Source organism: Argentina anserina, chromosome 5 (genome assembly GCF_933775445.1).
Source record: "Argentina anserina chromosome 5, drPotAnse1.1, whole genome shotgun sequence".
Taxonomy (NCBI): Eukaryota; Viridiplantae; Streptophyta; class Magnoliopsida; order Rosales; family Rosaceae; genus Argentina; species Argentina anserina.
In genome coordinates, this window is record NC_065876.1 from 548,686 (window position 1) to 575,965 (window position 27,280).

A 27,280-nucleotide genomic window follows, 5' to 3' on the forward strand; every position below is an offset into this window, starting at 1 on the left:
AGCCAGCTAGCTTGCTTAGCTTCTAACAATAGTAATTTCTCACCTTTAGCCGGCTAGATCGAAAGTGAGAGATACAAATTTTCTTGGAGAATGCTTTTGATCTTCCTATGCAAAATTTCATTGTTTTCTACGGTTTTGGCTTAGGATCCTTTGGTTAAGTGGAAGTGATGAATGAATTTTGTAATCTAGTTATAATAAAGCTCATGACATATATATATATATATATATATGACTATCTTTCAAGCAGAGGGAGGAAATAAGTCTTACATAATTCTCTAAATTTCAATTAAGTTGAGCCATTCATAGAGATATTGAATGTTCTTGGTGTTGGTACGGTTCAACCTAACCTCGTGCTGTACTGATGACTAGAGCTTGATGGTTTGATTGAGCCGTGCCAATATCGGGTGCCAAGAGTTTTGTTTTGGATTTCATCATTTCATGTTCGCTACTCGATCAATCTCTCCTTTGTCTGAATATAAAACGTATTAAGTACGCACCACGTACATTGGTTACACGTTTGCTTACTTTACATATATATCATTTAAAATTTTCCTCCATTGTCTCATAATTGATAAAATTGGAACATCTACACACATTATCTTCTCAATACGCTCATTTCTTCCCATACTAAAAGAGAGAGCATTTGCTCAAACTTGATTGTTATCATGAAAATGCAATCTATGCCCTTAACAAGGTACCATGCATTTTTGTGTGTTTCCCCCATTTTTTATTTTCTTGCCAATTAATCCATGACAAAGGCTCCGTGTTGCTCAGTTTTGCGTTGCCAGAGGTTCCGTTTCGCTAGAGGCCTTCGTGTCCCTCAATTTTGCATGAGGCTTCACTTCGTTTTCGACAGAGGCCTCTATGTTGCTCAGTTTCACTTCCTGTCGCCACTCGCCAGAAGCTAACGTTGGTTGTCTTTTTTTTTTTTCGACAAGACGTTGGTTGTCTTAAGGTGTACTAATATTGACACACATTTGGTATTACACGGAATTGATTTAAATGCAAGGGTGATATATTAGGATGGCCAGTATATGTATCCACTATAACACCATCGAAGCAGGTCATAATGAAAATGCCAAATTTTAAGAACGGTATATAACATTTGTCTCATAAACTACATAATTCGATCTATTTTTGATACATATCACTATTTACTCGGTTAGTTGATATGGTTACCGATATACTTTCAGGAGTAAATTAGTCTTTTCAGTAGTGATGAAGAAGGAAAAACTACTCTTACTCGTTTTATTTTGTTTCTCTCTCACTTTTTTGTCTGCGTAATGGAAAGCTTCTTTAAAATTATGTTGTAAGTGTAATCAATGAGATTATTGGTATTTGGGTTATTAACAATTTTGCTCTAGGTATATGTGTCTTAGAGTTATAAATAATTTCACCCCCCCCCCCCCCCCTCTTTCTTTGAAATTTATGGGTTTCTCTTCCTCCTGCATAATAAGTTGATTGAACTAATAATTGGAGTAGTGCAAAAGGAGGAGGAGAAAAGAAGCAAAATGCAAGGAAAAGACCCAGATTTGACGGGAACTATGATTTAGAGCAAGATAGGGGAGAGGGGGGGATAAATTATTTTATAACCCTAAGACCCAGATACTCAGAGTAAAATTGTTAATAATCCCCCACTTACATGATAATTTTGAAGAAATTTTCTATTACGCAGACAAATAAGTGAGAGAGAAACAATGTAAAACGAGTAAGAGTAGTTTTCTCTTTTTCATCACTCATGAAAGTATATCGGTAACCGTATCAACTAATCGAGTGAATAACAATATGTATCAAAAGTAAATCAAATTATGTAGTTTATATACTTATATGATAATTTTAAAAATAAAATAATTTTAATTATTAGTGGGACAAATGTCACATACCGTTATTAAAATTTAGCCTAATGAAAATAAAAATAAGGTAAGAAGGTAAATTCAATTAGCACAGCCTCCTAATCCGCCAAAACTAACGCGGGACCGGTTCGGACTTCTATTCGGGTCACTCCACATCCGGATCCTCCATCCCCCTTGAATCTCATTCCCTTCTGCAACATAACAAATCTAAAGCTCCGATCTTGATCCCTTTTCCTTCAAAATTCAACAATTTCACAGGCACCCATCTCAAATCTCAACCCCCTCTACAAATCCCACCATCCAATTCAGCTCAATTTCGATTCCCTGCAAACCCTAATTCAATGTCGGCGTTCCTACACCAGCGCCCTCTCCACAACCCATTTTCAGATCCAAACCCACTATCCCAACCCTCCTCAAATCCCAGAAAACCCTTCTCATCTTTCAACCCAATAACCCTTCTAGTCCTTCTCTTCCTCTTAATAATACTGGGTGTGTTTCTTCCATGGACAAGTATGAACAATGGTCTGTTGTTCATCACAAACAAGCCCTATCTCAAATGGAGGGACTACACATTGGCCCAAGCTGCGGCCTTTGTGGCCCAAAATGGGACCTTGATTGTTTGTGCAGTGAGTGAGCCTTACTTGCCGTTTTTGAACAACTGGTTGATCAGCATTGCCAGGCAGAAGCACCAGGACAAGGTGCTTGTCATTGCTGAGGACTATGCAACGCTCTATAAGGTCAATGAGAGGTGGCCGGGCCACGCCGTGCTTATACCCCCGGCTCTTGATGCTAAAGCTGCCCATAAGTTTGGTTCTCAGGTATTGTTCTTGATCTTGTATCTGGGTTTGGTTTTTTAACTTGTAGTTTGTGTTTTGATTATGAGTTGGTTTGGTTGAATTTGGATACCTGAGCTTATTTTGATGTTATGATGTTACGATGTTATGATGCTGACATGAATAGGATTTGTGTTGCAACTCTGTATGATGAACATTGCGCAGTAGCCAAATCTCAGGTCTAGAATGATTAGTAGGATTTAAATTGAGTTACATAGGACTTGTGTAATATCAGTGTAGTAATAGTAATAGACTGACGCAGAGTTTAAGCTGAGTTACCTACGACTTGTCTGAGAACAGTGATTGCCCCCAGCATTCCGTTACAATGTTGGTTTGCAGATGTATATTTCTGCTAGCCTCCTTCTTTTTAATATGTACTACAGCTGGATTTGATAAAAACATTCTGAGTTGGTTATTCAAGGAGATGATTGCATGTTATTTGTTTTCTCCTATCCATTTGAAATGCAAAGTGAAATTTGTTAGTTCACTTGGTAGTTTGGTATCTCGAGCAAACCTGCTTCAACTTTTATTCTGATGATTAGTCGACTCCAATGTGTGAAAAGTAACCCTGAATGGTTTTTTGGTTTAGGGATTCTTCAACTTTACTTCTAGAAGGCCGCGCCACCTTTTACACATTTTGGAGCTTGGATACAGTGTGATGTACAATGACGTTGATATGGTGTGGTTGGCCGATCCCTTTCCTTATCTGGTAGGGAATCATGATGTGTACTTCACAGATGATATGACTCCTGTAAGTAACAACAACTTTAATTTAACAATTAAGAACTCAAAATAAAGTACTCTAGTAATATTTTGTTGTAACAATTTTGAGGAGTCTATTGGATCTGACCTCAGAAGTCTTATGTATTCTTCAATGTTTCTTCCCTTCATTTTTGGTCAAATCTAGAAGTAATTTCTTGTATTTGGGTGACCAGGTCAAACCTCTGAACCATTCTCATGATTTGCCACCTATAGGTAAGAAAGGACGCACTTACATATGCAGCTGTATGATCTTTTTACGTCCTACAAGAGGAGCAAAATTAATTATGAAGAAGTGGATTGAGGAAATGGAGCAGCAGCCCTGGTCCAGAGCAAAGAAAGCAAATGATCAACCTGCTTTTAACTGGGCATTAGACAGAAATGCTGCACAGGTATTTATTCGTTTGATCTTTTTGCCTGATATCTCCCATCTATGCAAACAAATGCTGGTAGGTGTAATTCAATAATTGCCACTCAAGTTGTTGGGATCTGTCACATGATTATGTTAATGAATTTCTGCAGGCGGATCTCTACCTGCTGCCGCAGGCTGCATTCCCAACTGGAGGATTATATTTCAAGAACAAGACATGGGTAAAGGAATCTAAGGGAATGCATGTTATAATCCACAATAACTATATTTTAGGTTTCGAGAAGAAGATAAAGCGCTTCCATGATTATGATCTTTGGTTGGTAGATGATCATGCTGATGAGTCCCCTCTTGGGAGAATATGAAATTGAACGACCTCATGATATATGTATGCCAGTTTTGATTGACTACCAGTCCAGTCCAGTCCAGTCCAGTCCAGTTGGAAAATGAAAGCAAATGCTTGCCACCAATATGTTTGAGCTTCACGCATGATGGTAAGTAAGGGAAGGGAAGAAATGAGAATTTGGGTAGAGATGATGCGGTTTCAACCACGTCTTGATGCTAGGAATTGTTTTCGATTGCTTGTACCATCTTTTACGAGTTAGGTATATTCTTTTTGATCTCACATTTTCTACTGTCGAAGCTGCCCCATTTAATGTAACTTGTAAGGGGAAGCATAATTTGATGTAACTACATATTTTATATAAAAATCACCAGATGTTTTGTTAGAAATTGCTATTGTTACTTTTTAGTGCACGCATTTCGAAAGACAACCCTTCCTGGCGAATCATGATAGCAATGATCAAACTGCAAGCTTTCAAAATGTTCGAACATATTTATCCTTCAAAATTTCTGAAGCTATATTATCAACATACAGATTAACTGATACTTTGTATTAGTGTACGGAAAAAGGATTCAATTAAGATAGGTATCGTGCTCTGGTGTACAACTGTGAATTCTATACGCCTCTGAGCATCTCAACACTCAAAAGGAAAAACGTTCTAAAAATTCAAGAAGGCGCTATGCATTTTGTCCCTATTTACTCGTTGGAAATAAAGTGCGAACCTGATGATGATAACCTCCAAGTTCATAACTTCCGCGTACAAATCAAAATGGGTTGAAAAATCTTCTGTGGACTGAGAATCTCTAACCGTCGAAAAACGGTTCTACTATTTGGATTTGCCTCCAAAACCTACTCCGTCATCAAAACTAACCACCTCGTCACGAAAGAAAAACCAACTCTCCAGAAACAGCAGTTATCACAAAAACTCTGTCACTATAAAATCATAAGATACGTTCAGAATAACCAAACACATATCCTCTAATTGTTCACTTGCATGCTTCTCTTCTTCTTTTTTCTGAAGTGAAGAATAAACATCATCATGGCTTCAAAGTGTCTGTTTCTGATGGTATTAGGTTTAGTGGCCCTTGTGGGATCGACTGCGGTGGAGTTTCCCGGAGGAGGACTAGCAGTATCGGTGACTGGTGGCGGTGATGGTGATGGTGATCCAACTGATTCAATGCCATGCGTGAAGAAACTGATTCCATGCCAACCTTATTTGCATGCGCCGGAGAAGGTGCCGGTATCGTGTTGTTTGCCGTTGAAGCAGATGGTTTCCGACGACACGAAATGCCTGTGTGGACTGTTTAACAATGTTGATGTGTTGAAAAAGCTTAACCTTACTCAGGATGAGGCCTTGAAGCTTCCCAAGGCCTGCGGTGCCAATGCTGACATCTCTATCTGCAAGAAAGGTAACTATTTGCTTCTTCTTTGCTAATTAGTGTTTTAGAATTGAAATCCACGTCTTAAGCACGTACATCAAGATGATGTCATTTTATTCGTGTGCGTATGACATGATCAAGCATAAAGTATACATGAAGGCTTCTGCGTTAGGGATGGGACAAATTGGGTTAAAATTTTGTCATAATTTCGAAATGTATGGTTGGTTATCTTATTGATTGTGTTCTGATCATTTCGAAATGTTTGATAATTGTTATCACTGATGCAGATTCAACATCACCACCTAAATCACCAGAAACTCCACCAACTTCGAACTATAGTAAGTACTCTTTTGCATATTCACACAGATTAGGTTTTTTGGATATGCAGAATTCAACTTCTAACTATTTCACACCACACTTAAATCATACCCTCTGTTCACTACTGCACTGATTCTTAGTTGTTCACCGAACGGTTTCCTTGTTGTAACAGGTTCTCCCAAGAAAAATGCAGCTCATTCACACTCTCAGTTCGAGGGATTAGGATTTGCTGCCTTCTTTATGGCTTTAATCAGCAGCAGCAGCATTTTAGATAGGTTAATAAATTGATTCGAATCAATTTCATGTTTTTCCGGATTATGCACTATGTCGATCACATTAGTCCTGCTCTGCTCTATTTGTAACCAAGTCTATAGTTCTTTATATTAATGGTGCAATTTTCACAATTCAGATTTCGAACCAAAATTACCAAGAGATAGAAAAAGACTTCGCCTTTGGAGTCGGAACCCAAAAAAAGTCATCAAAATGTGAAAACGCAACAATTATGAACAACTCAGACGAGAACTATAGGCAATTAGACATGTCAAAAACGTAAATTTACGAACTTTTGAATGCAGAAGCCGCAAGGTAAAGCGACAGCTGCAAGCATAGATGTTCATAACTGTCGGCAATCAATCGGGCTCGAGTGGCTGACCGTATTTCAGCCCTCAAATTCAACACTGACTGCCATAACACAAAACCAAACACAAGTGCATCCCAATCCAAAATACAAATGAAATGAATCGACAATGAAACGCAGACCAAAAGAGCAGGAGTGGGAATGCACTAAATGCAGGGGGTGAAGTATTGAAAGAGAAGAGGCTCTAATGGAGGGGGAGGTTTATATATAGAGGGTTTGGGAACCCTAGTATGGACCTTGAAGTTGGGCCATTACAAGTAATCACTGGGCTTCAAGCTAAGGACCAATCTAAACCCAAAGTGAAGTAATTGCTCCCAAGACAAGACACAATAAACCTCTTCCCCTCCGATCACAGCTAGCAAAACACAAAACCAAATGTCAAATTCATCAACATGGCAACTACAAAAACCTCCCTTGCCAAAACCATAAGCAAGCTCTACAGTCGTAACATTACTAGTGGGTCCCTGTCTTCCATTCCCAAACATTTGGGTTCATTTCAGTCTTCTTCCTCCTTCAGCTCTACTGCTGCTGCAGCTGACTCAGTAGTTGAGTCTCAGTCTGCAGTCTCTTCCCAAGCTTCAGGTGGGTCTTGGCCTTCTGGGTCTGTTTCAATTTGCGCAAAGGTTGATGCTTTTTACTGTTTACTTATTGGTTTTCTGATTTGTCTAGAGAGGGAAAGGTCTAGATGGTCGAAATGGCTGCTGTTTCTTCCTGGTGCTATTACATTTGGCCTTGGTACTTGGCAGATTGTCAGAAGGCAAGACAAGGTATTGTATTTGTGTTGTTTTTTCCAAAGTTAAAGCTTTAGTAACTTTGCAGCTCAGAAGTGATAGTAATTAAGCTACAGAAATCATATTTAGCAATTTATAATACAGATAAAAGCTATTTCTCACATGTGTATATGCATATTCAGATGGTTGAGTCTTTAGGATTCTTAAGAAATGAATTGAGAAACTCTGGGGACAGTGTAGTAACAATGCGCTATGCAATGACCTTTTTAATGAGCTTTTGTATCACAGATAAAGATGCTAGAGTATAGACGGGAAAGATTGGAGATGGGACCTCTGAAATTTTACCATGTTTCTCCATCAACTGAAGAATTGGATGATTTGGAGTTTAGGAGGGTGTTGTGTAAAGGACATTTCGATGAGAAAAGGTCAATCTATGTGGGGCCTCGTTCAAGAAGCATTTCAGGACTGACTGAAAATGGCTACTATATCATCACACCCCTTCTGCCGGTTTCTGACAAAGCCGAGAGGTAAATGAAATCGGAGTTCATAAATTAGCATACCACAATTAGTCGGTTACATAATGTATGTATTGCATATCATATTATTTTCTTATCTCTCTTTCAACTGCGCTTAAGGGACTTGAGTTCTTAGGGTGTATACACATTGAACCCTTGATGAGTCATCCTTATATCTGTTACAATTTCCCTGATGTGGATCCCGAATTCTACTGTTAAATAATAAGTAATGATTTCGCAGTCTCAGTATCTTCTAGATATTGGTGCATCAATGTCAAACTCAGGCCCCAGAGAAGCTAAATTCTCTACTTGCTTGGAAGAAACAGTTTTCTGTATCAGAAAGTTAGAATTCTTGCTTCTGACATTATATAAAACTTAAGGGTCCATAATCTGTATTTCCCTCAAATATCGCATCAATATATCTCTTGGAGAAAACTTTATTCACAAATATGACTTCCATATGATTAGCAATTCTTGCATGTCATCTGCTGACTGTCTTAAATATACTTCTTCCAGTTCACAACGACCGATATTGGTGAACAGAGGATGGGTCCCCCGCAGCTGGAAAGATAAGTCTTCAGAACTTCCACAAGATGATGAACAACCTTCTAAGACAACGCCAACCTTCGTCAATGAGGAGGAAAGAGCATCATGGTGGGGGTTCTGGTCGAAGAAGCCTAAAGTTGTCGAGGTTGTTTTCCATAATATCAGTGATTTTGCAGTGGTAGAATTACAGATGTGAATCTGACACTGCTTTTGTGCAAACTACAGGATCAACCCCCTACTCATGCTCTTGATGAAGTTGTTGGAGTAATTCGAGGGAGTGAAAAGCCTAGCATATTTGTTCCACCAAATGATCCAAACTCTGGCCAGTGGTTCTATGTTGATGTTCCTGCAATCGCTCGTAGTGTTGGACTTCCTGAGGATACTATTTACATTGAAGACATACACGAAGGTGTCAATCCTAGTAACCCCTATCCGCTTCCAAAAGATGGCAATACCTTGATTCGGAGTTCAGTCATGCCTCAGGACCATCTAAATTATACTTTGACATGGTGGGTATTGCACCTTGCATTGTCATGTGTTTAAACATGCGGATCTGGTTGCATCATGACATGAGTAGCATATTTGTAAACCTAAAACCTGGAAAGGGGTGATTGGTCATGTTCAGTCTCTGTTTTCTGGTTATGTGATATCCCAAGTGCCTCGTTGACAAAGGATTTTTCTTTTTTATTTAGTATCTAATTAGGGTAGTAATGTAGTATCTTATTTGACCTCTAATTGATTTCAAATTTGGCAGGTATTCTCTATCGGCAGCAGTTACGTTTATGGCTTTCATGAGACTAAGACCAAAAAAGATTCGCAGGTAGCAGACTCCCTTGTAAGATCCTGATCCGATAGAAGTCATAGATCTTGTGGAGAATGTCACTTAAAATGAAAATGTTATTTTTGAAATGTCCACCTGTGAGAAATGAATGCTGGGAATTGATCATTGTCAGCATATAACATTGTCATCGTCTGAAGAGGATAGTTATTGATTGTTTTCATTTCTATTGCAGGATTAATATCCACACAAGTCACAGCAAAGCTTATTAGAACACAAAAGAAGTGAGAAATTACGGTGTTCCTATCCTTCTTCCTACAACTCTGGCAGGAGGATGTCTGATCGGAACAAGTAAAGATACCATGTATGAAGTCGACTGCTGTAATCTGACCACCTAGGAGATTCGTGAACAGGAAATTGTTTTTTTTCTTCCTTTCTTTTTGTTCTTGGAAAAAGGAAGGCCAAGTTATGACCATGAGGATTGGAGGTTTATAGAGAGAATAGTAAGGTTTTCCGGTTGTTAGTATCATCATCTTTGCGGGAACTGATTGAGATTCCATTGACACCCTCTTAATCTCGTAGCATAATAAATTAGAATGCAATTCATTCTGAAAAGAAAATTCAATTTGTGATTATGGATGCGATGCTCTGCGTTCTTGTTTTAGATTGAACGTAAGCTAATCAGAAAAGATTGCTTCGCATTTCATTTCTGTCCAGGGTCAGACCAAAACCTCAGAAAAAAATATCTCTATCCAAGATGAATAAGAATTCACAGGAAACAAGCTGAACAGGGGAAAGGTCAAGAGCTTAAGAGACTGATATCATTCGATGTATGCACTGTACAGAAGGGTACATGAAGAGGACTGGTATGATACAAATCAAAGAATTCCTAGACTCACCATCATCAGCAACCAAACGGGGAAACAAAACCCTATAAGAAAAGAATAAAATGAATACAAGAATATCAAAACCCGCGGGTGAGAATCTACCAAACTAGAGGGTGAGTAAAAACAAAATTACCGTCATGATGTACATTTTATCAACAAAGGAGAAAGACTCAAGCCAGCATGGATTGCCTTCAACAATGCCACAAAGTTGAACAGACTCTCTTCAGAAAACCACTTGAGTTTCCAAGTCATAGAGCCTAAAGCTGTGTTTTCATTTTCGCCCGGGTCTTCTTTCCCAGCTTTGGGTGAAGAGAATTCTGAGATTGCACACTCGACAGCTAAGGTTACACACAGATTACCCCTGGTCTCAACAACCTGGAAAGACAGTGTCACCTTAAACCTATCAATTATGGCATATAAGAATGAAAAGGTGCTGATTCCAAGGATGTTAAAGCAGAACAGTGTAAATTTAAGGGGGGGGGGAGAACAGTTTGGTGATATACCAGCTCAGATATGTCAGCAATGGAGCAACACAAGTCAAGTGAGAAATATGGAGGAAGAGACATATCCACTGATAAAGAGCTAAAAAGCACGAGGTCTTCAGAGCACACAAATAGATGCTCTCCAGCCACGAATATTGACCTTGAAAGCCATGATCCATCTGTGAGATGTAGAAATCAAAACGAGGGTTACAAATTAGATATGGGAAAACAGAAAAATAAGTCATGGATTCTCTATAAACGGATAGGTACTACAACAAGTTAAATCCTTTGGACTCCACTATATCTGTTCAATATATGTTCTTAATATTTCATACCTTCACAACGACTACACCAAAACTGCACCATAGAATACTGGAATATGCTCAGTTTTGAACCCCCACATATTTGTTTCTCAAACAATCCGACCTGAACCTGCTCCAAACTGCCATTTAAATTTCCAAAACCAGTCTATCATAACAAAGAAATAGATGTATTTCTATGAACCAATAAGGCATAGGGATATCTTTCAAGAAAACAAATGTTACATGGATAAATGCAAGACAATTGATATTTCCAACTACTATGTAAAGGAAAATGGAAGTAATTACCTTCTCAAACAAAATTTATCAATGGGAGAATAAGAATCGATAACTGTTAAAGTCGAAAGTAATTGTCTTGAACTTTCAATGCTTCTAGTTTTAAACAGGTAGGTTGTGTTCTCCTCAACAAACACCCTACGCAAATAGGAAAAAGGGTGTTAGGGAACTGCTCATTTTCACCTCTGCTAGAAGTACCTTTATTCACTAACCTCACAACCTGAAGTCCTACACCTACTACCACTTCTCTTATGTCTTCAACCCTATGAGAACCTTGCAACTTCAAAATAGTGCCTGCAAAAGACCAGCTCTCAAAAATTTAACCAAACAGCAACGGTATCTTCAAGTGATGATCGTTCAAGAGGAAAAGAAATAATGATATGCAAATCAATTGCAAAGACCTGTAACCCAACCTGATCCATCACCTCCAATACCAATCAGTAGGATGTACACTTTATTTTCACTGCTCAGCACGACAGCTACTTCTCTGCATGTAAAACATGAAAAACATAAACACAAAGGACCAATGCCTGACTTGACATAAGACACCATCAACAATAAGACCATAACATGCTAAGCTTGAAGTATGTTTATCTCATATAGAGAGCATATATAAGTTATCTATAGAACAGTCGGAATGGAATTATAAAAATGTGTGCTCGTCACACAACATTAAAGTGTAAATATGTATGTATATGACACCAAACTACTTTACCAAGAATAAAATACATGTATTTTATCAACACGTTCACCATGGCCAATTTAAGAACTGTAGTGCGAGGCTAAACTTCAAAACAGAGAACCCCAAAACGTGAAAGAAAATAAAACAGCAAGTAACCTGTATACTTGAATAAAGTAAAAGATGACATAATTCCAGCCAATAGCCATCTCTGAATTGCATTAATAAAGTTTCTATAAATATATACAATTTTGACTTGAACATATTGAAAGCTTTACCTTTCTCTACATAGAGAATCCAGCTCAAGTATACAATAGCAGCGCATGTACTGCTTGCAAGTTTCATTATTTCCCATATCTGCAACATTCCTTCTAAAATACTCCTCAATAAATTCATCACTCCTTGAAGAGCAACATTCAGCCCCAGAAGATCCAGTCATACAATTTAATTGTGAAATATTAATTGTATTAGTCAACATCTGGTTCTTACCAATAACTTCATCAAAGTTAACCCCATGAAGAGATTGATTCTCTTGCTCATTTTCCCCTTCCGTTATATAGTTCTCCATACTGCCATTTAGTATTGGTAACGTTTCTGCTTGCCCAGCCATCTTGTCGTCTTCAAGTAGTGTAACAACTCTTCTTTTTATTTTCTGTCTGTGTTTTTTCCTCTCTAACAAATCACCTTCAGGAATGTCACTGGCATGTGATCGCAGCGATTGGTCTGCACCTATTCCTTCTGAACACCTGTCACTGCCTCTTACTTGGGGAACCTCATATCTCATGTCATACAACCTAAAAGGATCTGAAGACGGATTTTCTTCCATACTCTTATTCAGTAGCTGATTACCTTTAAAGGACTGCCTAGACTCACAGCTTTCATCCTCACTACAGCTGGTATTGCTATCAGATGATGCCAATGAAAATGACTCTGCAGATAACTGTAAAATTTCTTCCTCCAAGTTATGACGACGATGGAGAATGTCCTTTTGATAATGAGGTGGTGATCCCGGACACACAGACGATGAGCGAGATTCAGAAATATCATCTATAGAAGACAATGACATGCTCAGATTTTCTACCATCCCACGACCTTTTTGACTTGTAAATATCTGACCATGGAAACCTTTTGCCTGTAAAGGGACATTACCCACCCCTTCATGTGGATTATCTTTTAGGGCTTCATCCAGATGTCTTCTCTTCATGCCAATAGGGATAACAAAACCAGCATTCCCCAAGGAACCAACTTGATCAAAGTGATGGGTGTGCAAACCAGTAGACATATCCAAGAAGGAAGTATCTGAATTTAAAACATTTGTACTGCTCTCATCTCCTGAAGCTTGAGCATAGTCTGAGACAAACCTGGAGTTGTCGCCAAGCTGCCTCTTGTGTGCCTTTTCTCTTATATAATTTTCCCTGGAAATTTGTAATGTTATCCCACTAGGTCTACTGGGGTCCACAGAATCCTCAGGAGCATGATCCAACCATTCTTTGAACTCTCGCAACCAAAGAACAGAGCGCTCTTTCTTCATTAGCTCTACTCTAGTCATCAAATCAACAATTTCCGCTTCCTCATCAGATATTACAAGTTCTTCTTTGCTATGTATCTCATTGTCACAAGACACAGACTCCTGATCAGAACATAGTGATGTGCTGCCTTCTTCACTTACAATGGAGGCAAGACGAGACACCTTTTTCTGCAACATAGGATCATCCAAGGCATCATAACGTCAGTCAACAACAGAGCAGAGGACAGTAGAGACGTCACAAATCTATTTATGTAAAAACAAATCCATTCAATACAGAATTTTTTTTCCAGATAAAGGACTAATCAAGTGTCTAAATTCAGATATAATTAAGTGCAGCGGAATGTATAAATCTTCCAAAAAATCTAACACTGGCTTACCCTTCTTATGTTGATACTTGCACCTCCTTTATCATCACACTTTGCAGGAGAATAAAACCCAAAGCTTGCAGGTCGCTTCTGTCTACTGGCAATTATTAGTTGCCTATTCCAAAACTCTCTGGTGCTGATTTCCTTATCGTCTAACTTCAACTATTCAGCCATACATCAGAAAAAAGTTAGAAAACATACAGACAGGATGATATAAAGGAAATGAATGCTTCATAGAGTAGAGGGGTTATAACTAAACAGAGAGAGAAACATAAAGTCCAGAGAGATATTAAATAACTCATAGCTTACTTTTTCCGGAATAGAGAAATAGCTAAATACTTGTGACCGATACCAACTGGCACAACATAATGGATTCCCTTCCAACCACAAGCTTTGTAGAGATGGAAGACCACCAAGGAACTCTAACTCTGAAAAATTGGAAATAATATTGTAGGAAACATCAAGCCCTTCAAGTGACTTCAAATTCTCAATCCCACGCAACGAAGTTAGAGCATTGTTCCTCAAAACAAGTTTAAGTAGTCGTGAGGTGACCTGCAGGGTCCAACAAAATTGGAGTATGGATCCAAATCTAATTCCTAAATTAAACAAAAATAAAAATAGACCAAAACAACTGGGAGTATCACTTCTCTGTGAACTTATATGATAATTACTTCTCTTAATTTTGATTCCAAATGAACAATTTCAACTTTATAGCTGTGCGGACATGTGTAACAAGCTAGTGTCAACTAGGCATTATATATTAAATCTCAGTACCTCACCAATTGACGAAATCGTTCTCAACTGATTGAAACCAAGGTCTAGGTGCTTCAATTTGCCACACTTGCGAAGATTGTCAATTTTTGCAAACTTGTTTCGGCTGAGGTCAAGGGTTTCCACCGCCGGAAGTAGTTGCAAAGACTCATCCATCAGAACCAAGCCATTACAAGCACACGAAACAAATGACAGCCGGTTCCACACCGGCGAGTCCTTGATCTCTGCAATTCTACTCGCAAACACATGCCGCAGAGCATCCTAACATGGATTGATCACTTCAATTAGCACATTAACAGCTATACATTGTGCACAAAAACACGAAAATCGACACCTAATTCATATTTAAGCATAAAACTTGTAAACCAAAACTGTAAAAGTGAAAAACAAGTAGCAGTAAAATTCACAGCAAACCAAAAAAATGAATTGAGCTCACAGTTGAATTGTGACAGACGATCTTCTCCAAGGTGTGCCGCAACTCGAGCAGGCCTTTCGCCGCCGACGTGGACAAATCGCAACCTCGAAGCTCCAAAACCCTAAGCCTCCCGAACGGCCAAAACGACAGCGGCGTGGGATCCTTAGCCGACGCCGGCAGCACCGAGACGACCTTAAGCGAGGTAAGAAGCCTCAGAATCCTCCTGAGCTGCTCGAGCGCGCGGTGGTCGCCGAGGTCGGAGATGTAGGCTCGGAGATAGTCGACGGGAGCGCCGGCAAGGAGGCTCTCGAGCTCGTGCAAGGCCTCGAGGCGCGAGTGGACGTAGTGGAAGCCGGCCGGGTTGAGCTTCAGCACTAACGAGCCGTCGATCAGAGAACCGGCGTGGCTGTCCACGAACTGGACTAGCTTCTCCAGGTAGCGATCGCCGGTCACAATCGCCATTCCAAATCTCAGGCCGCCGCTGCTTCGAGGTCAGTTTCGTAATTTCACGACGCGGAATCGCATCCTCTCCGTGTAGGAATAATCTAGAGAGAGAAAGAGAGGCGAAGAAGAAGCAGAGGAACGGAGGTGGCTGGAGAGAGAGAGAGAGAGAGGGACGACAGTTATAATGATTGGGTTTAGTGATCTCGATCTTCGCGAATAAACAAAAATACAAAAAGAAAATTTGGCAAGGCGTAATTATTTGAGGACACCTGGCCTACATGCACTCCTACAGCTGTGAAACCCGCCACGCTGTTTGTTTGCCCACGTGTTATAGCTCTATTTCAGCTTCCAACTGACTTTCGCGGTTTTCCGGTGCCGGTGACGCGTTAATTTTACCGGAAGCGGTAACATTGGCGTGTCTATAGTTCGCTACACAATTTCCTAAGTTACGTCCTAAGCTGATGAAAGTCGTGGCCAGTTGATTAACTAGCCTAAATAGAACTTTGCGTCATGAGAGCCTGAGAGGGGTGAACAGAGTTACATTGTCGTCGGAGTACTGACTATAGGGAGCCGATATTGGACTAGGGTTTCTCACCCCATTTCGGATAGAAGCTCCCACTTTTGATGGGGTTTCACTTTCACAGCTCATTTTCTTTCAAAGTTGTAGGCAGATGGATAAACCTACCCTTGTGTGCTCAACCAGAAAGTGTGAAAGTGTCGATGAAAGGGAACTTTGCAGCTTCATGTGGTTTGGTTTTGGTTTGGTCTAAAACGGATATGTGATCGGGGACAATCAAACGTGAACTACATCCCCAACTGTCTTCAAGACATTTTCTGTGTAATGTTGTACAATCTATCTACATTCCACTTGATTGTAAGCACAAATTGTTCATCGTTCATACAATAAATGTCCCTTTTAATCAAATCATTCCTAAATCTTTGGAAGTTCCGAGTGCTGTAATGAAGTGAATTGGACATTACCTATTGCTTTGCCTGTGGTTTTATCAGAGTATAATTGAGGAAACTTTCATAATATAACTATAAGCTCACTACCTCTCTATATACACAATCGCTTTAAGTCTTTAGTTCACTTTCTCGCCAAGGCGCCTCTTCTCTTCATCAACTTGTTCGAGCAATGCTTCTAGTTCTGCTTCAGTTAGGCCTTCTAACCTCTTCTGCATATCCAGAAAAATTGACCCAAATGGGTTTTCAGTGAAAAGCATAAATACTGTAGTACAAATAAACGAAACATTTAATATACATCATATACAGCTGCAGCTTGGTGACAAACTATAACTTCATATGCACCATTGTGATGTAAAAACAACAGTTACTGTGCAGTTTCTAATTAGCAGCGCCTACAATTTCACTAAGCTGAATCCCTAATAGAAAGAAGCTTCATGCCCCGTTCCATGAACGCTTGGCAATAGTAATCAGAACTACATCTATTTTATAAAACGAAATTGTATTGAAAGTTTTTTAAAAGAGTACACCGCCCCTTTAAGTAGTTCTTTCTTTAAGCATGAACCTCTGACCAAATAGAATGTATTTTGTCAATTCTTCCTCCTACTTAGTAGACAATATAATTCGCATCATTCACTTTTGAAATTCAAGTAGATAGATAGATGGATATAGAGAGAGAGAGAGAGATACAGAGACTCTTATATGTAGTTATTATAATAATAAACCATTGAGATTACTACAGAGAAAGGAAAGGAACGAGAATTTGAAGCAGAGACTCATACCTCCATGACTGCTTTTTCATAGTCACGTAATTGCTGTGCATATGTCATTTCCTTATTTGAAACTCGAAAAATATAAGTAGAAATCCATCCAATTGTAAGGCCCAACACCAGTACCAGTTGAACCACATTCCCTGCTTGCAAAGGATCGACTCCAACAAACTGCATCAAACATCATGGAGAGAACACTTACATGATTAGGTGTATACTCAAGATTAAGAAATGGGTGTATAATGAAGTTTCCCCAAGATTTAGGACTGAGTTAGTTAAAGCCTGTACCTCTAATCCACTTTTCAAGCCAATGCCTATAACAGTTACTCCAACTCCGATCAATATAACATCCTTCCTTGAGTATCCAAAAGATTTTTGCTGCTAAAACATAACAAGAAAAAAGAGATGAATCTTAGCATCTTTTCTTCGCTGACAGCTTTGAGTAAATGTTAGAATGAAAGCATACATATATAAGGTAAGAAACCCATGGATTTGTATTATTAATTGGACTAAGTAGTGTAAATTTTATTTTATGTTATTGATGTTTAAAGATACTTGAGACTAATCAAGAATTTATCAAAATTGAGAAGGGTCAAATGTATATGTCAATCCATAATTGCTCCATGGTTAATGGATCTTAATAGCATGATTCAAACTTGAGAAGGGTCAATCGACCCCTCTCGCCCTATACTAGCTACGCCCAAGACTGATGGCATTCAAAGCAGTAATCTTTGGACTCAATCGTCACTCAACACCTTAGCATTTGGATTGCAATATTTACTTGCAAATAGATGTAGAGTTAAACAATTCTTATTTATTCTACTCAAGTTTCAACTACAGTAAATACCAATGTTTCTCGAAGGGAAAACTTAAAGTACATGTATTAGTCACTAAACTGAACAATTATATGAATATATAGTGAGTATACTGTATACCAACTCCTGGGCTGGTTAAAATCTGTTTGCATGGCTTGCAATCATACTTCAGAGACCACTTTTCCTCTGAATACATCTAAGGGCTCGTATTCATGTTTCTGAGAAAATTTATAAGCATAGTTATTCTTTATCAGTTGCTTATGCATACCTTGGTGTTACCAGGGGAGTTGTCTTCTTCCCCATTAGAGTTGGAAGAACTGCTACTTCTGGGGATATTAATGATCTCCTTTTTTAACATCATGTTGTGGACTCCACATTTACCCCAGAAAAGGGATGTCTCCTTTCTACATAAGCTGTGAGTTACACCTCTTCCTGTAAGTTATAAGCAACTAAGTTTAGCATTATCACACAAACAAAAAGTACCCTTCAGAGCTAGTCCATACACCAGCTATCAATTCTACCAAAAACGGAAGAGTGGCAGAACATAATCAGCAAAAGTACTAAGAACCAAATCCAATTGTAGAAGAGGAAAATCCTCTGGAATAATCCCAACTGCTGAAGCTAATACAAGTTAAGAAAAACAAAAGTGCCAACTGACCTCTCACCAAACCATCAAAAGCTCTGACCCTCAGTTGTGTCAATGGAAGAGCCGAGATACCCATAGACGAAACAGGTCCCCTTTTACAATATGCAGTGTTTCCATGTGGAAGAGATGCCATCCTTCAATCTTCTTCACATGAACACGAAAGATCGAACCAACCCAATTGAAAACACAAGTAAATGAGGAAAATATTTCTTGGGTATTACTGAGAAACATATAGTTCAGTGGCTAAAGTAGACATGAATCGAAGAATGAACATCATCATTCAAAGAAGAAGAGAAAGTACCTGGTAGAAGCGAGAGAGAGAGAGAGAGAGAGAGCGTTAATGGATTGCAGATGACTGGTACACATTCGGTTTTGACATGTCCACGTCCCCCCATTCGGTTTTTACTCTTTTCCTTTGAATAGTATTTACACGAATAAATTACCCTCTTTTGTCTTGTGAATTAAAATTACTGTGTATGAGTCCAACAGTAGCTTCATAGCTATGTAGCTTTGCTGCTTTGATAGAACTGATAAACTTATTGCAAATCTGACATAAGTTGTTTAAGTGATACGCATCATAACCAATGATTGATTACAATTTTCGGTCCCAAAACAATTTTTCAAAATGAATAGAATTTTGAACAGAAGAACACTTGCAAAAAGCTAGGCCGTCTCACTAATGGTTTCTCTGGGTTTCATTTCTTGTTGAACTCGGTTGGAGCTTAATCATTCAACGACCAATATAAAACTACTAGATTTCTTTGACCAAGAGACAAAAACTAGCTAAGATCTTGCTCTTGATCAAATGAAGCCATGATTCGATAAAAGTAATCATCGGTTTCATTTGAAGAAAATGAGAAGGAGGATATATAAGAATTACTGATGACAATGAATAGAAATTAGAATTGAAATATTGGAGGAATGAAAAATGATGTAATGAATATGTGTTTATATATAATTTTAAAAAATGTCCGTTAACTACGCGTCTTAGATGTTAACAAAAAAATAGTAGCCGTTTTACAATTAAAATTTAAATAATAGTCATTATTATCTAAAAACTCTACATATACCTTAATATTTATACCTTATAATTAGAAGTTAATGCTACCATATTGCAGCCTATGCTCACTGGAAAGTGACTGCATAACTATAGCAAAGATTAGACCTTCCGCCTCTCTACGGCTCTACGCTTCTACCTACATATTCCTCTCTCACTCGAATCCTGCAAAATGTAGGTACATATATACCCTCTCCAGAAGATCCTATTTTCAGTGTATATTGTCTTAGGTACCCTTCTGTAGTAGCTTACCCTTAGCTAAGAATAAGATCAAAGAAATTGTTGGTTACCATGTCCAATCATTCGTTTGGTGGTGTCCTTAAGTGAACCCTTCTACAGTCCCCTACCCTTGCTCCATGCTTCATTGCTTCACCACGTGCTCTCCTTACTACCAAATTGAACAAAATCCAATTGAAATCACTTCATTCAATTAAAAACTCAATTGAAATCATTGTCAAATTGGATGAAATTTTGTAGAGATGATCTTGAATAGTATATCTAAATATTGAATCGCTTATGGTGAAAAAAATTGACCGAAAAGTGTGCTAAAATTGGAACTTCACTCTGAAACTTCAGATTGAACATTCACTCTGGATATATGGACTATATATATATATATATATATTAAAGAGCTGTTTTATTTGTATGATCTGACTCTGAAAATGAAAGGTGAACCTCATTGCTATTTTCTGACCCAAAAAAAAACTCATTGCTATTTTGAGACTCCAGCCAGAGCCAATCAAGCAAAGTATATTAACAATATATTAAACAGCTCCTATGCACTATTTAGTTTCGTCTCAATCTGATTTCCAAGTTTGTAGATTCCTTGTTTTATTAGTAACCTTGACATGATTAGTAGTGTTCCATCTCCAATCATATTTATTTGCAAAAACGGAGCATAACTTTCATTCAAAACCCAATCAATCTGCTAGGTTGCATGTATCATAGACTATTATTATTTATTTGTGCTATTGTTAATGAGTAATGACTTGTCATCTTTGAAATGAATTGGGCTGGATTTATGTTTCATAGGTTTTGAACGTCTCTTTCTCATGGATATTCACTTGGTGCGCAACCCATCCCTCCCAAGTCCTTTCAGGCTTTCACAACTCGGGCTTAGCTAGCTTCTTAGAATTGGTTTGCGTCCTTCTAATTCTACTAACTTTAAATCAGGGATATTAGTGGAGTCGTCGGAAATTGTTGGTCAAATTTTCCCATAACAAATGTGTCATTTGCGAACATATCACTGAGCTATTCTGCGTTATTAAAAAGGCAAATTAAACGGAAGAAAAATTTGACATATGACTAGTTCAAAGCGTGACATGTCTCTCAATTTTGTTAACACGAAATGCAAGCTACCGTAGCTAAAAATGACCAAACAAAGTGATTAGGGCTATCATATAAAATAAGTCACATAATTGAATGATTGCCATCATAAGCAACTTGGAAAGCAGCACATTATACTGATTATAGTGCAAAGCAAATCCACAACTTTATGTGACTTGGCTTCTTCAATGTGACATGTTGAGGAATAAAGCAAAACATCCATAATCAAAGACTCACCTTTTTTTTTCCTTTTCTTTTCCTATATCCCATTTCCCCCTTTCCACAATAAACACCGAGACAAATTAAGAGATTTAATATCGTCATTAAAAATAAAAAATAAATAAATAAGAGGGAGTTAAGCTAAACCGCCACTGCATATGGCAGTGAGAGAAACCGGAAATCTACAAAGCCCGCCGGCCGTCGACGAAGATGCCCCGTCGTCCACATTCGACGGCGGCAGAACCCTCCCGTCAGCAAACAACATCTGCCCTCCATTCCTCGGCTGCTGCGCCACCATCACCCCTTCAAGCTCCGCCGCCGTATTATAAAAAGCGCCGTCGCCAAACCGCCTCTCCACCTCCAGAAACTCCCCCAGAGACGCCGGCTTCGTCCCGTCATCCCGGCACAGCCTCCACCACCTCCGCCGCCTCTCCGTCACTCCGGCCACCGCAGCAGCAGCGGCGCTCTTCTTCTTCTTCGGCTTCTTCGTCTTCCCCGAACCGCTGGCGCCGGCGGCGGACTGGAGTTCCCGGCGGCTCTGGCTTGGCGCTCGGAATGTTATTGCCGGGAAACTCACTCCCATTAGGGTTCCCAACGTGGTGCTCCGATCATGGAAAAACGACCCTGTAGACTGCGATTCCAGCAAAATGAAATCATTAACAAAATTTCGGAGATTTAATTATTTTAAAACAGCAGATAATAAGGGAAATGATATGAGTTAATCAGTTAAAACCTCGGTGTCGAGATCAGAGGAGGAGACGGAGGAGTTGGTGGGAGAGGAAGGAGGAGGAAGCAAGTCGTTTCTTGGATCTAGCATTTTTTTTTCTGCCTCTCTGGTTTTCTTCTTTCTTCTTCGTTTTTCGAAATTTGAAGGCTTTTATGTCTTTATGTGGAGTTGAGGATGTGAATGAAGTCTGGGCCTTTGTTTTGGGGTGACTGAGTTGCAGAGAGAGAGAGAGAGAGAGAGAGAGAGACTGAGGAGAGATGGTGATGGCTCAGATTATAACTAGTTTAAACTGGGACTTGGTCACTTGGATTGCGTTTGCCCAGTGTGTGTCATTTTCTTCAATTTATATTTTCTTTCTCTTAGGTTAATATCAAACAAGTCCCTTTAAATTCCGCATATTTCAGTTTATATGGACACTGATAATCTGAATTATTCGTTTTCCAGGTGATTATGTTCTCTTAAAATCACTGTAGTCTATTTGCTTCATCTTTGGTAATCTCCATCTGGGTGAATTTGTTGTAAAATAGTAATATGTTTACATGATACACAGTTAGTTGAGGAAAATTCTAGTATACATCAATGTATACTATACATCTCACATCCAACGGTCGATATTGTTTTGTGAGTGGGGTCAGAAAAATAATATCCGTTATCAACCGTTGAATGTAGGATGTATAGCATACATTGATGTATAGTAGATTAACCCGTTAGTTGATCAACTTTTAGTAATCTCAATTTGTTGTTGAATCGTAAGATGTACAACTGAACGACCCGACGACTTTGATTTTGGTTATATTGGAATAAGGTGGTTTTGGAATCTTGCAATTTTTTTGCTGGGTGACTAGGATTGTTCATATCGTCCAACCAACGTTTCACCCAAAAGAAAAACACATGTATTTGGCAGAAAATTTTACCATGAAGCACTTCATTGAATGAAACTCATTTTGTGTGGGTACAAAAAAAGTCAATAAAAATTGACCTCAAATATAATAAGAATTACTAAATTTTTAGAAATTTAGATTTAAATTGTGAGAATTTTGATATTCATACTATGAAACACTACTAAACAAATCAGTATTTAGCTGGCTTTTAAGAGATTTGTCAATGAATCTAGTCTCTATTCTTTGTGCTTCTGTACAATCTTGATCTCATGCATTGGCTACTCAATGAATCTGTACATAGTACGTCACTGTTGCACATGTGTTTTACCTTATGATATATTTTTGCTAGCGACCCTTATTACACCGACAATAATCATCCGAACTATTTATTTTCTTGATTACAAGGTCTTTTTTAAGAATCACTAAATATCATATATAAAATCGTCCAAGTTGTTTATATAACTGAACAATCGATGATTTTCAGTTTTGGATTATTTAAGTTAGGTGGTTCGGAAATCATACATTTTTTGTTGGGTGGTTAGTCTAGTGTTCATTGTGTTCAACCATGTAAAGGGCGTCGGGCTTTAAAAGATAATGTCAATGAATCTAGTCTTACACTTATGTTCGTCTTGATTGGTATAACTTTGATCTCGTGCATTTACTACTCTCAGAGTTTGTACCAAAGCTCAGGTCTAATCCCATAATAGGAAAAGCTGCCGACACCGGAGACCACAAGAGTCATGGCCCCAATTTCGGTTGGACTTAGGCACACTACGGTTACTATTGTAGTCAAGACGAACCGTCCATTTAGAGCTTCTTTGATGTGCATTGTGATGGCTAAGGCCGTAATTTGACCCCTAATGCTATTAGGTTCCTCCATTTGAGACCAAGGCATTGCTTCAAGCCTTCAAGGCCATGATTCATGGTCTCTTAAATTCTTAATCTTATAGCTAGGGTCACAAGCAATAAACTTACAGCTAGACATTGGGGCCATGATTCATGTGAAAAAGTCTCGAGTGCAGAAGCACTCATTGGCTTCACATGAAAACTTGTAGAGTCATGCACATTATGATTCTCTAATGGACCAGTCTTGCTTGCTGCTTAATGATCAGGGCTTGATGCTTAATGATCAGGGCCTGAGAATCCCATGCATCAATAGATGATTTTTAAGCTTAATTCCCTGTAAACACTAATCAGAAAGCTGGGGGAGGAGTAGAAAATCAATATGTGATAATACATTTCTGATTAATCGACCTTGCAAATGAAGCTACCATTGATCATGCTCAATGATCAATAATTAATGCACAGTTGCTCACCATGGAAGAAAGAATGGCAGAATGCATGCCCAAAATGGTCCCATTGAGCAAGTGTGATAAGATTCTCTTTGTATCACTGGCAAAGATGAAAGAAACACTACAGAAGAGACTTTACTTTCATAACTAGACTAGTTTGGACCCATGAGAGTCTGAGACTACTGAGCTAAGCAAGGGTGAATCATTCTATAACTAGGACCCAAGAAACAAGAAATTAAGGGTTACTTTACTTGGTGGACTAAGGTGCAGTATGGGCATAATAAGAAGGAATATCACAGGGACCAGGGTGTGCATTTGTCTATATCATATGCCACAGGCCTTCATGAACTGTCGAGCTCAAGAATGCTTCAGCCTCATACCTCACTGTCCAAGTTCTATCATCACTCACAGGATGTTTGAGGATGACCCAGGTGAGCTCCCGAGCTTGTCAAGTCACAAATCAGAAATTTTTCTGAAAAAAGAAAAATGCCCCGAGTTTGTGCTAGGCGGTGGCTAGAAGCGATTAAAATGGCTAGGCGGATCCAATAAACCTGACTTTGATTGCTTGGACCTTGGAGTTTGTGGAGGCCCAAGTATCAAGTCTAGAAGCCCATTCTCTCAAACTTAAAAATAAACTTATAGAGAAAAACAATATTGCAGTTCTTGCTAAGGCAATTTACATATATTAAGGCAATTCCCCATATGGAACTGTCAATAGTCATTATTATTGAAATGAAAACAAATTTGTCGATCACATTCTATTTGTCCAACTTGTGTTCACCCTTCTAAACTCATGACATGTGTCCAATTGCTCAATTATTATCTAACTTTGAATTGAGAAAATACACACGATATAAATTTATAATGGTGGGCACAAAGTGTGCAAACGAAAGGTGATCGGCAAATTTACTTCCTTATTGAAATACTATTTTTTTCAAAAAACTGTTTTGATAAAAAAAAACATATTGCATGGACAATCTAGTAAAAGACCTAGAAAAAGAAAAATAGAAGAAAACTAATAACTTCCTTTGAATCAATTATACTAAAATAAAAAATATGACTCAAAAGAAATTGTTCTTTCCATGTACAGAGAAACAATATGGATTGAAAACGAATAGTGAGAGAGCAAATTCATCTACACTAAATGAGAAAAAATATAAATTTGTATACACGAGCGCATCTCTTTCCAAGAAGGCTAGTAGCTTTATCAAGTATACTTTTTTTTAGTTAATAAAGTGGATTCTAGTTATAAGAGTATAAATATGAAATTAATGATAAAATTGGAGTTACCCTGTTTAGCAATACAAAAATGTTGAATCTTAACTACTGCTCCGACACTGGTGGCAAGATGCTATATAATTAAACAACGCTTTTATAAAATGTTTGAATAATCTACAACAATCTACTACGATAACAAAACGCTCCGAATGCTCATATTGTTTACCAAGCAAAATCTTATGGAATCTCCCATATTTTCCTTCAATTGCAATCGAGGGTATGGTTTTTAACTTAAATTTCATTATGAATGTACATTATTATAGAATTACGAGATCAAATTGCAATATTTATATCTTAATTATACACAAGATTGTAGTCTATCTCGTCATAAACGAATTAAACGTCACATATTATGGTAAAATTCCCAAAACTGTAGCTATTCCAAAAGGCATATGCATTGCTTCCAAACATAACCCAAAATTTGATAATGAAGTAAATTTGCCCAGAAACAAACATGCCCTTATCATTTGTCAAAGGAAAGAAACGTGGATTTATAAATGACTCTCTCTCCTGGTACAGTTGGTACCCGCCCTTGACGCGACGAGAAAATCACTATTTGTTTGGATTTTAAAGTCAGCCTGACGTGCAAAACAGGAGTTTCCTCTTGCGTTTTATTCATTCCTGTATTCCATCTCAACAGTCAACACTAGACCTTCATTTCCCTCCTGCTGTTGGGTTCTCTCTCTCTCTCTCTCTCTCTCTCTCTCTCTATATATATAGATATAAAAAAAATAAACCGGATCAAACTGAGTCAGCAGTTCAAACCTGGCATGGCGTTTCTGTTATAAACATCAATGATATATTGCATATATAATTTAATAAGCTGAATTATAAATAAATATAAATCAGAAATGAAGAACACGAAAATAAATTCAACAAAAATACCGAACGATTTGTGATGGAAGAACAAGTCGAGACGTGTGTGATACCACACTGTCCTTAAGACGTTTACGCCTCCTCTACCGGTGCAAGGATGCTTGGCGCTTGTCTCCCAGGATATAACGACTAAACAATTCTAGAAAGTTGCACTACTAACTAGAACCCTCAACGAACTCGAAAGGTACCTTTATCTATCACCAGAGAAGAACTAAGAACTTTGAGAGTGGGAGAGAAATATGTTCCGAATGGGATTATTTTACAATGAAAGGATGGTGGCTATTTATACTGTGAGGATTTGCAATCAGCAATAAATAAGATGGCGGTTATAGAAATCAAAAGATCATAACATATATGAGTTCATATGTTACAAACATTGATTTCAATTCTGTTATAATTCTCCATAACACACAATAACTCAGTTGTTACAAAAGAAGAATTTGAACAGTCAAAACCGAGTTCCGACCCTCAATTCGGTGTTGCATTCGTGTCCGCAGGTCGCACGGGCATACACGAGTTTCCCTTGCGACCTAGGATTTGCACCCCCCTGCGCGTGCGCGAGAGGGTATAAAGGGGCTTACACACTTTACAATCCATACACAATGAATTCTATATAAAGTCTTTTCAACACTTCTCTTTTCCAATGTGGGACAAATACCTTTCCCTCATTCTAAGTAGCTATCTTTGAGTGACAATTTCTTATTCACCCACAAACCAAATTACACAAACAAACATATGATCTTGTAGCCCTCATTATGGAGAACTCAAATCTATGTTCACCTTTGATTAATTATAAGTTTAACTTAATTTAATTAATCAATTAAAATTTGATTTTAAATGATTTTTCCAACCATTTTTTCCAACAGTTTCAAGGTGTTGTTGGGTACTTGGGTTTGTGGGTTTGGATGACCTGAGCTTGCACTTGGCGGCTTCACTTGTCTGCAGCCGATACAAAGTTCAAGCTTTTGAGGTTTCTTTTCTCTGATCCTTGCTGCTCTGTATCTGCTGTTGTGTCTTGTATCATGTTACTGTTTCGACTCGATAATTTGTCAGTGTTGTATTGCTTTGGAGATCAGTAGTTAAAATCGGACATGTTGTTAAGTTTAAAATGTAGTTGCTACACTAGTTTTGGAATGACATTGTGGAATCGTGTTTAGTATTAAGACCATTTTGGCCTGGGTGGATCAGGATGGTGGAGCCACCT

General features: G+C 38.3%; 6 protein-coding genes across 12 annotated transcripts; 3 read left to right on the forward strand and 3 right to left on the reverse strand.

Annotated features, from left to right (window-relative positions):
• The first annotated feature begins 2,009 nt into the window (after window positions 1–2,009).
• On the forward strand, window positions 2,010–4,535 carry LOC126794434 (UDP-D-xylose:L-fucose alpha-1,3-D-xylosyltransferase MGP4-like). Its single transcript, XM_050521148.1, has 4 exons — window positions 2,010–2,671; window positions 3,276–3,437; window positions 3,622–3,837; window positions 3,968–4,535. Exons 1-4 carry the CDS (start codon window positions 2,195–2,197, stop codon window positions 4,175–4,177), a joined length of 1,065 nt encoding a protein of 354 aa, XP_050377105.1. The 5' UTR covers window positions 2,010–2,194; the 3' UTR covers window positions 4,178–4,535.
• A 659-nt stretch (window positions 4,536–5,194) lies between these two features.
• LOC126793830 (non-specific lipid transfer protein GPI-anchored 3-like) lies at window positions 5,195–6,140 on the forward strand. The gene is made up of 3 exons (XM_050520459.1): window positions 5,195–5,564; window positions 5,822–5,872; window positions 6,025–6,140. The coding sequence occupies exons 1-3, from the start codon at window positions 5,195–5,197 to the stop codon at window positions 6,138–6,140; spliced, it is 537 nt and encodes a 178-aa protein (XP_050376416.1).
• Window positions 6,141–6,841: 701 nt separating this feature from the next.
• LOC126793740 (surfeit locus protein 1) lies at window positions 6,842–9,676 on the forward strand. Its single transcript, XM_050520355.1, has 7 exons — window positions 6,842–7,071; window positions 7,159–7,256; window positions 7,509–7,747; window positions 8,252–8,426; window positions 8,507–8,790; window positions 9,036–9,116; window positions 9,295–9,676. The coding sequence occupies exons 1-6, from the start codon at window positions 6,882–6,884 to the stop codon at window positions 9,103–9,105; spliced, it is 1,056 nt and encodes a 351-aa protein (XP_050376312.1). The 5' UTR covers window positions 6,842–6,881; the 3' UTR covers window positions 9,106–9,116; window positions 9,295–9,676.
• A 188-nt stretch (window positions 9,677–9,864) lies between these two features.
• On the reverse strand, window positions 9,865–15,393 carry LOC126793739 (uncharacterized). 5 transcript variants are annotated; one of them, XM_050520353.1, is made up of 12 exons: window positions 14,804–15,393; window positions 14,371–14,628; window positions 13,906–14,148; window positions 13,609–13,758; window positions 11,982–13,399; window positions 11,438–11,511; window positions 11,237–11,318; window positions 11,037–11,162; window positions 10,764–10,870; window positions 10,450–10,607; window positions 10,080–10,321; window positions 9,865–9,990 (listed from the first exon to the last, which is right to left on the reverse strand). In XM_050520353.1, the coding sequence occupies exons 1-11, from the start codon at window positions 15,242–15,244 to the stop codon at window positions 10,082–10,084; spliced, it is 3,297 nt and encodes a 1,098-aa protein (XP_050376310.1). In that variant the 5' UTR covers window positions 15,245–15,393; the 3' UTR covers window positions 9,865–9,990; window positions 10,080–10,081. The 5 variants fall into 5 exon arrangements, 3 of the variants coding, with proteins under 3 accessions (XP_050376310.1, XP_050376309.1, XP_050376311.1); XM_050520352.1 differs by having other exon boundaries at window positions 9,865–10,321; XM_050520354.1 differs by lacking the exons at window positions 9,865–9,990; window positions 10,080–10,321 and having other exon boundaries at window positions 10,459–10,607; window positions 10,764–10,860.
• A 659-nt stretch (window positions 15,394–16,052) lies between these two features.
• Window positions 16,053–18,741, reverse strand: LOC126795160 (uncharacterized). Of its 3 annotated transcripts, none has more exons than XM_050521989.1 (6): window positions 18,722–18,741; window positions 18,433–18,561; window positions 18,043–18,206; window positions 17,248–17,340; window positions 16,972–17,130; window positions 16,053–16,401 (listed from the first exon to the last, which is right to left on the reverse strand). In XM_050521989.1, the coding sequence occupies exons 2-6, from the start codon at window positions 18,551–18,553 to the stop codon at window positions 16,309–16,311; spliced, it is 630 nt and encodes a 209-aa protein (XP_050377946.1). In that variant the 5' UTR covers window positions 18,554–18,561; window positions 18,722–18,741; the 3' UTR covers window positions 16,053–16,308. The 3 variants fall into 3 exon arrangements, with proteins under 3 accessions (XP_050377946.1, XP_050377947.1, XP_050377948.1); XM_050521990.1 differs by having other exon boundaries at window positions 18,433–18,564; window positions 18,722–18,737; XM_050521991.1 differs by lacking the exon at window positions 18,722–18,741 and having other exon boundaries at window positions 16,054–16,401; window positions 17,248–17,337; window positions 18,433–18,641.
• A 2,248-nt stretch (window positions 18,742–20,989) lies between these two features.
• Window positions 20,990–21,977, reverse strand: LOC126794926 (uncharacterized protein At3g17950). Its single transcript, XM_050521722.1, has 2 exons — window positions 21,756–21,977; window positions 20,990–21,653 (listed from the first exon to the last, which is right to left on the reverse strand). The coding sequence occupies exons 1-2, from the start codon at window positions 21,837–21,839 to the stop codon at window positions 21,159–21,161; spliced, it is 579 nt and encodes a 192-aa protein (XP_050377679.1). The 5' UTR covers window positions 21,840–21,977; the 3' UTR covers window positions 20,990–21,158.
• Window positions 21,978–27,280: the final 5,303 nt, after the last annotated feature.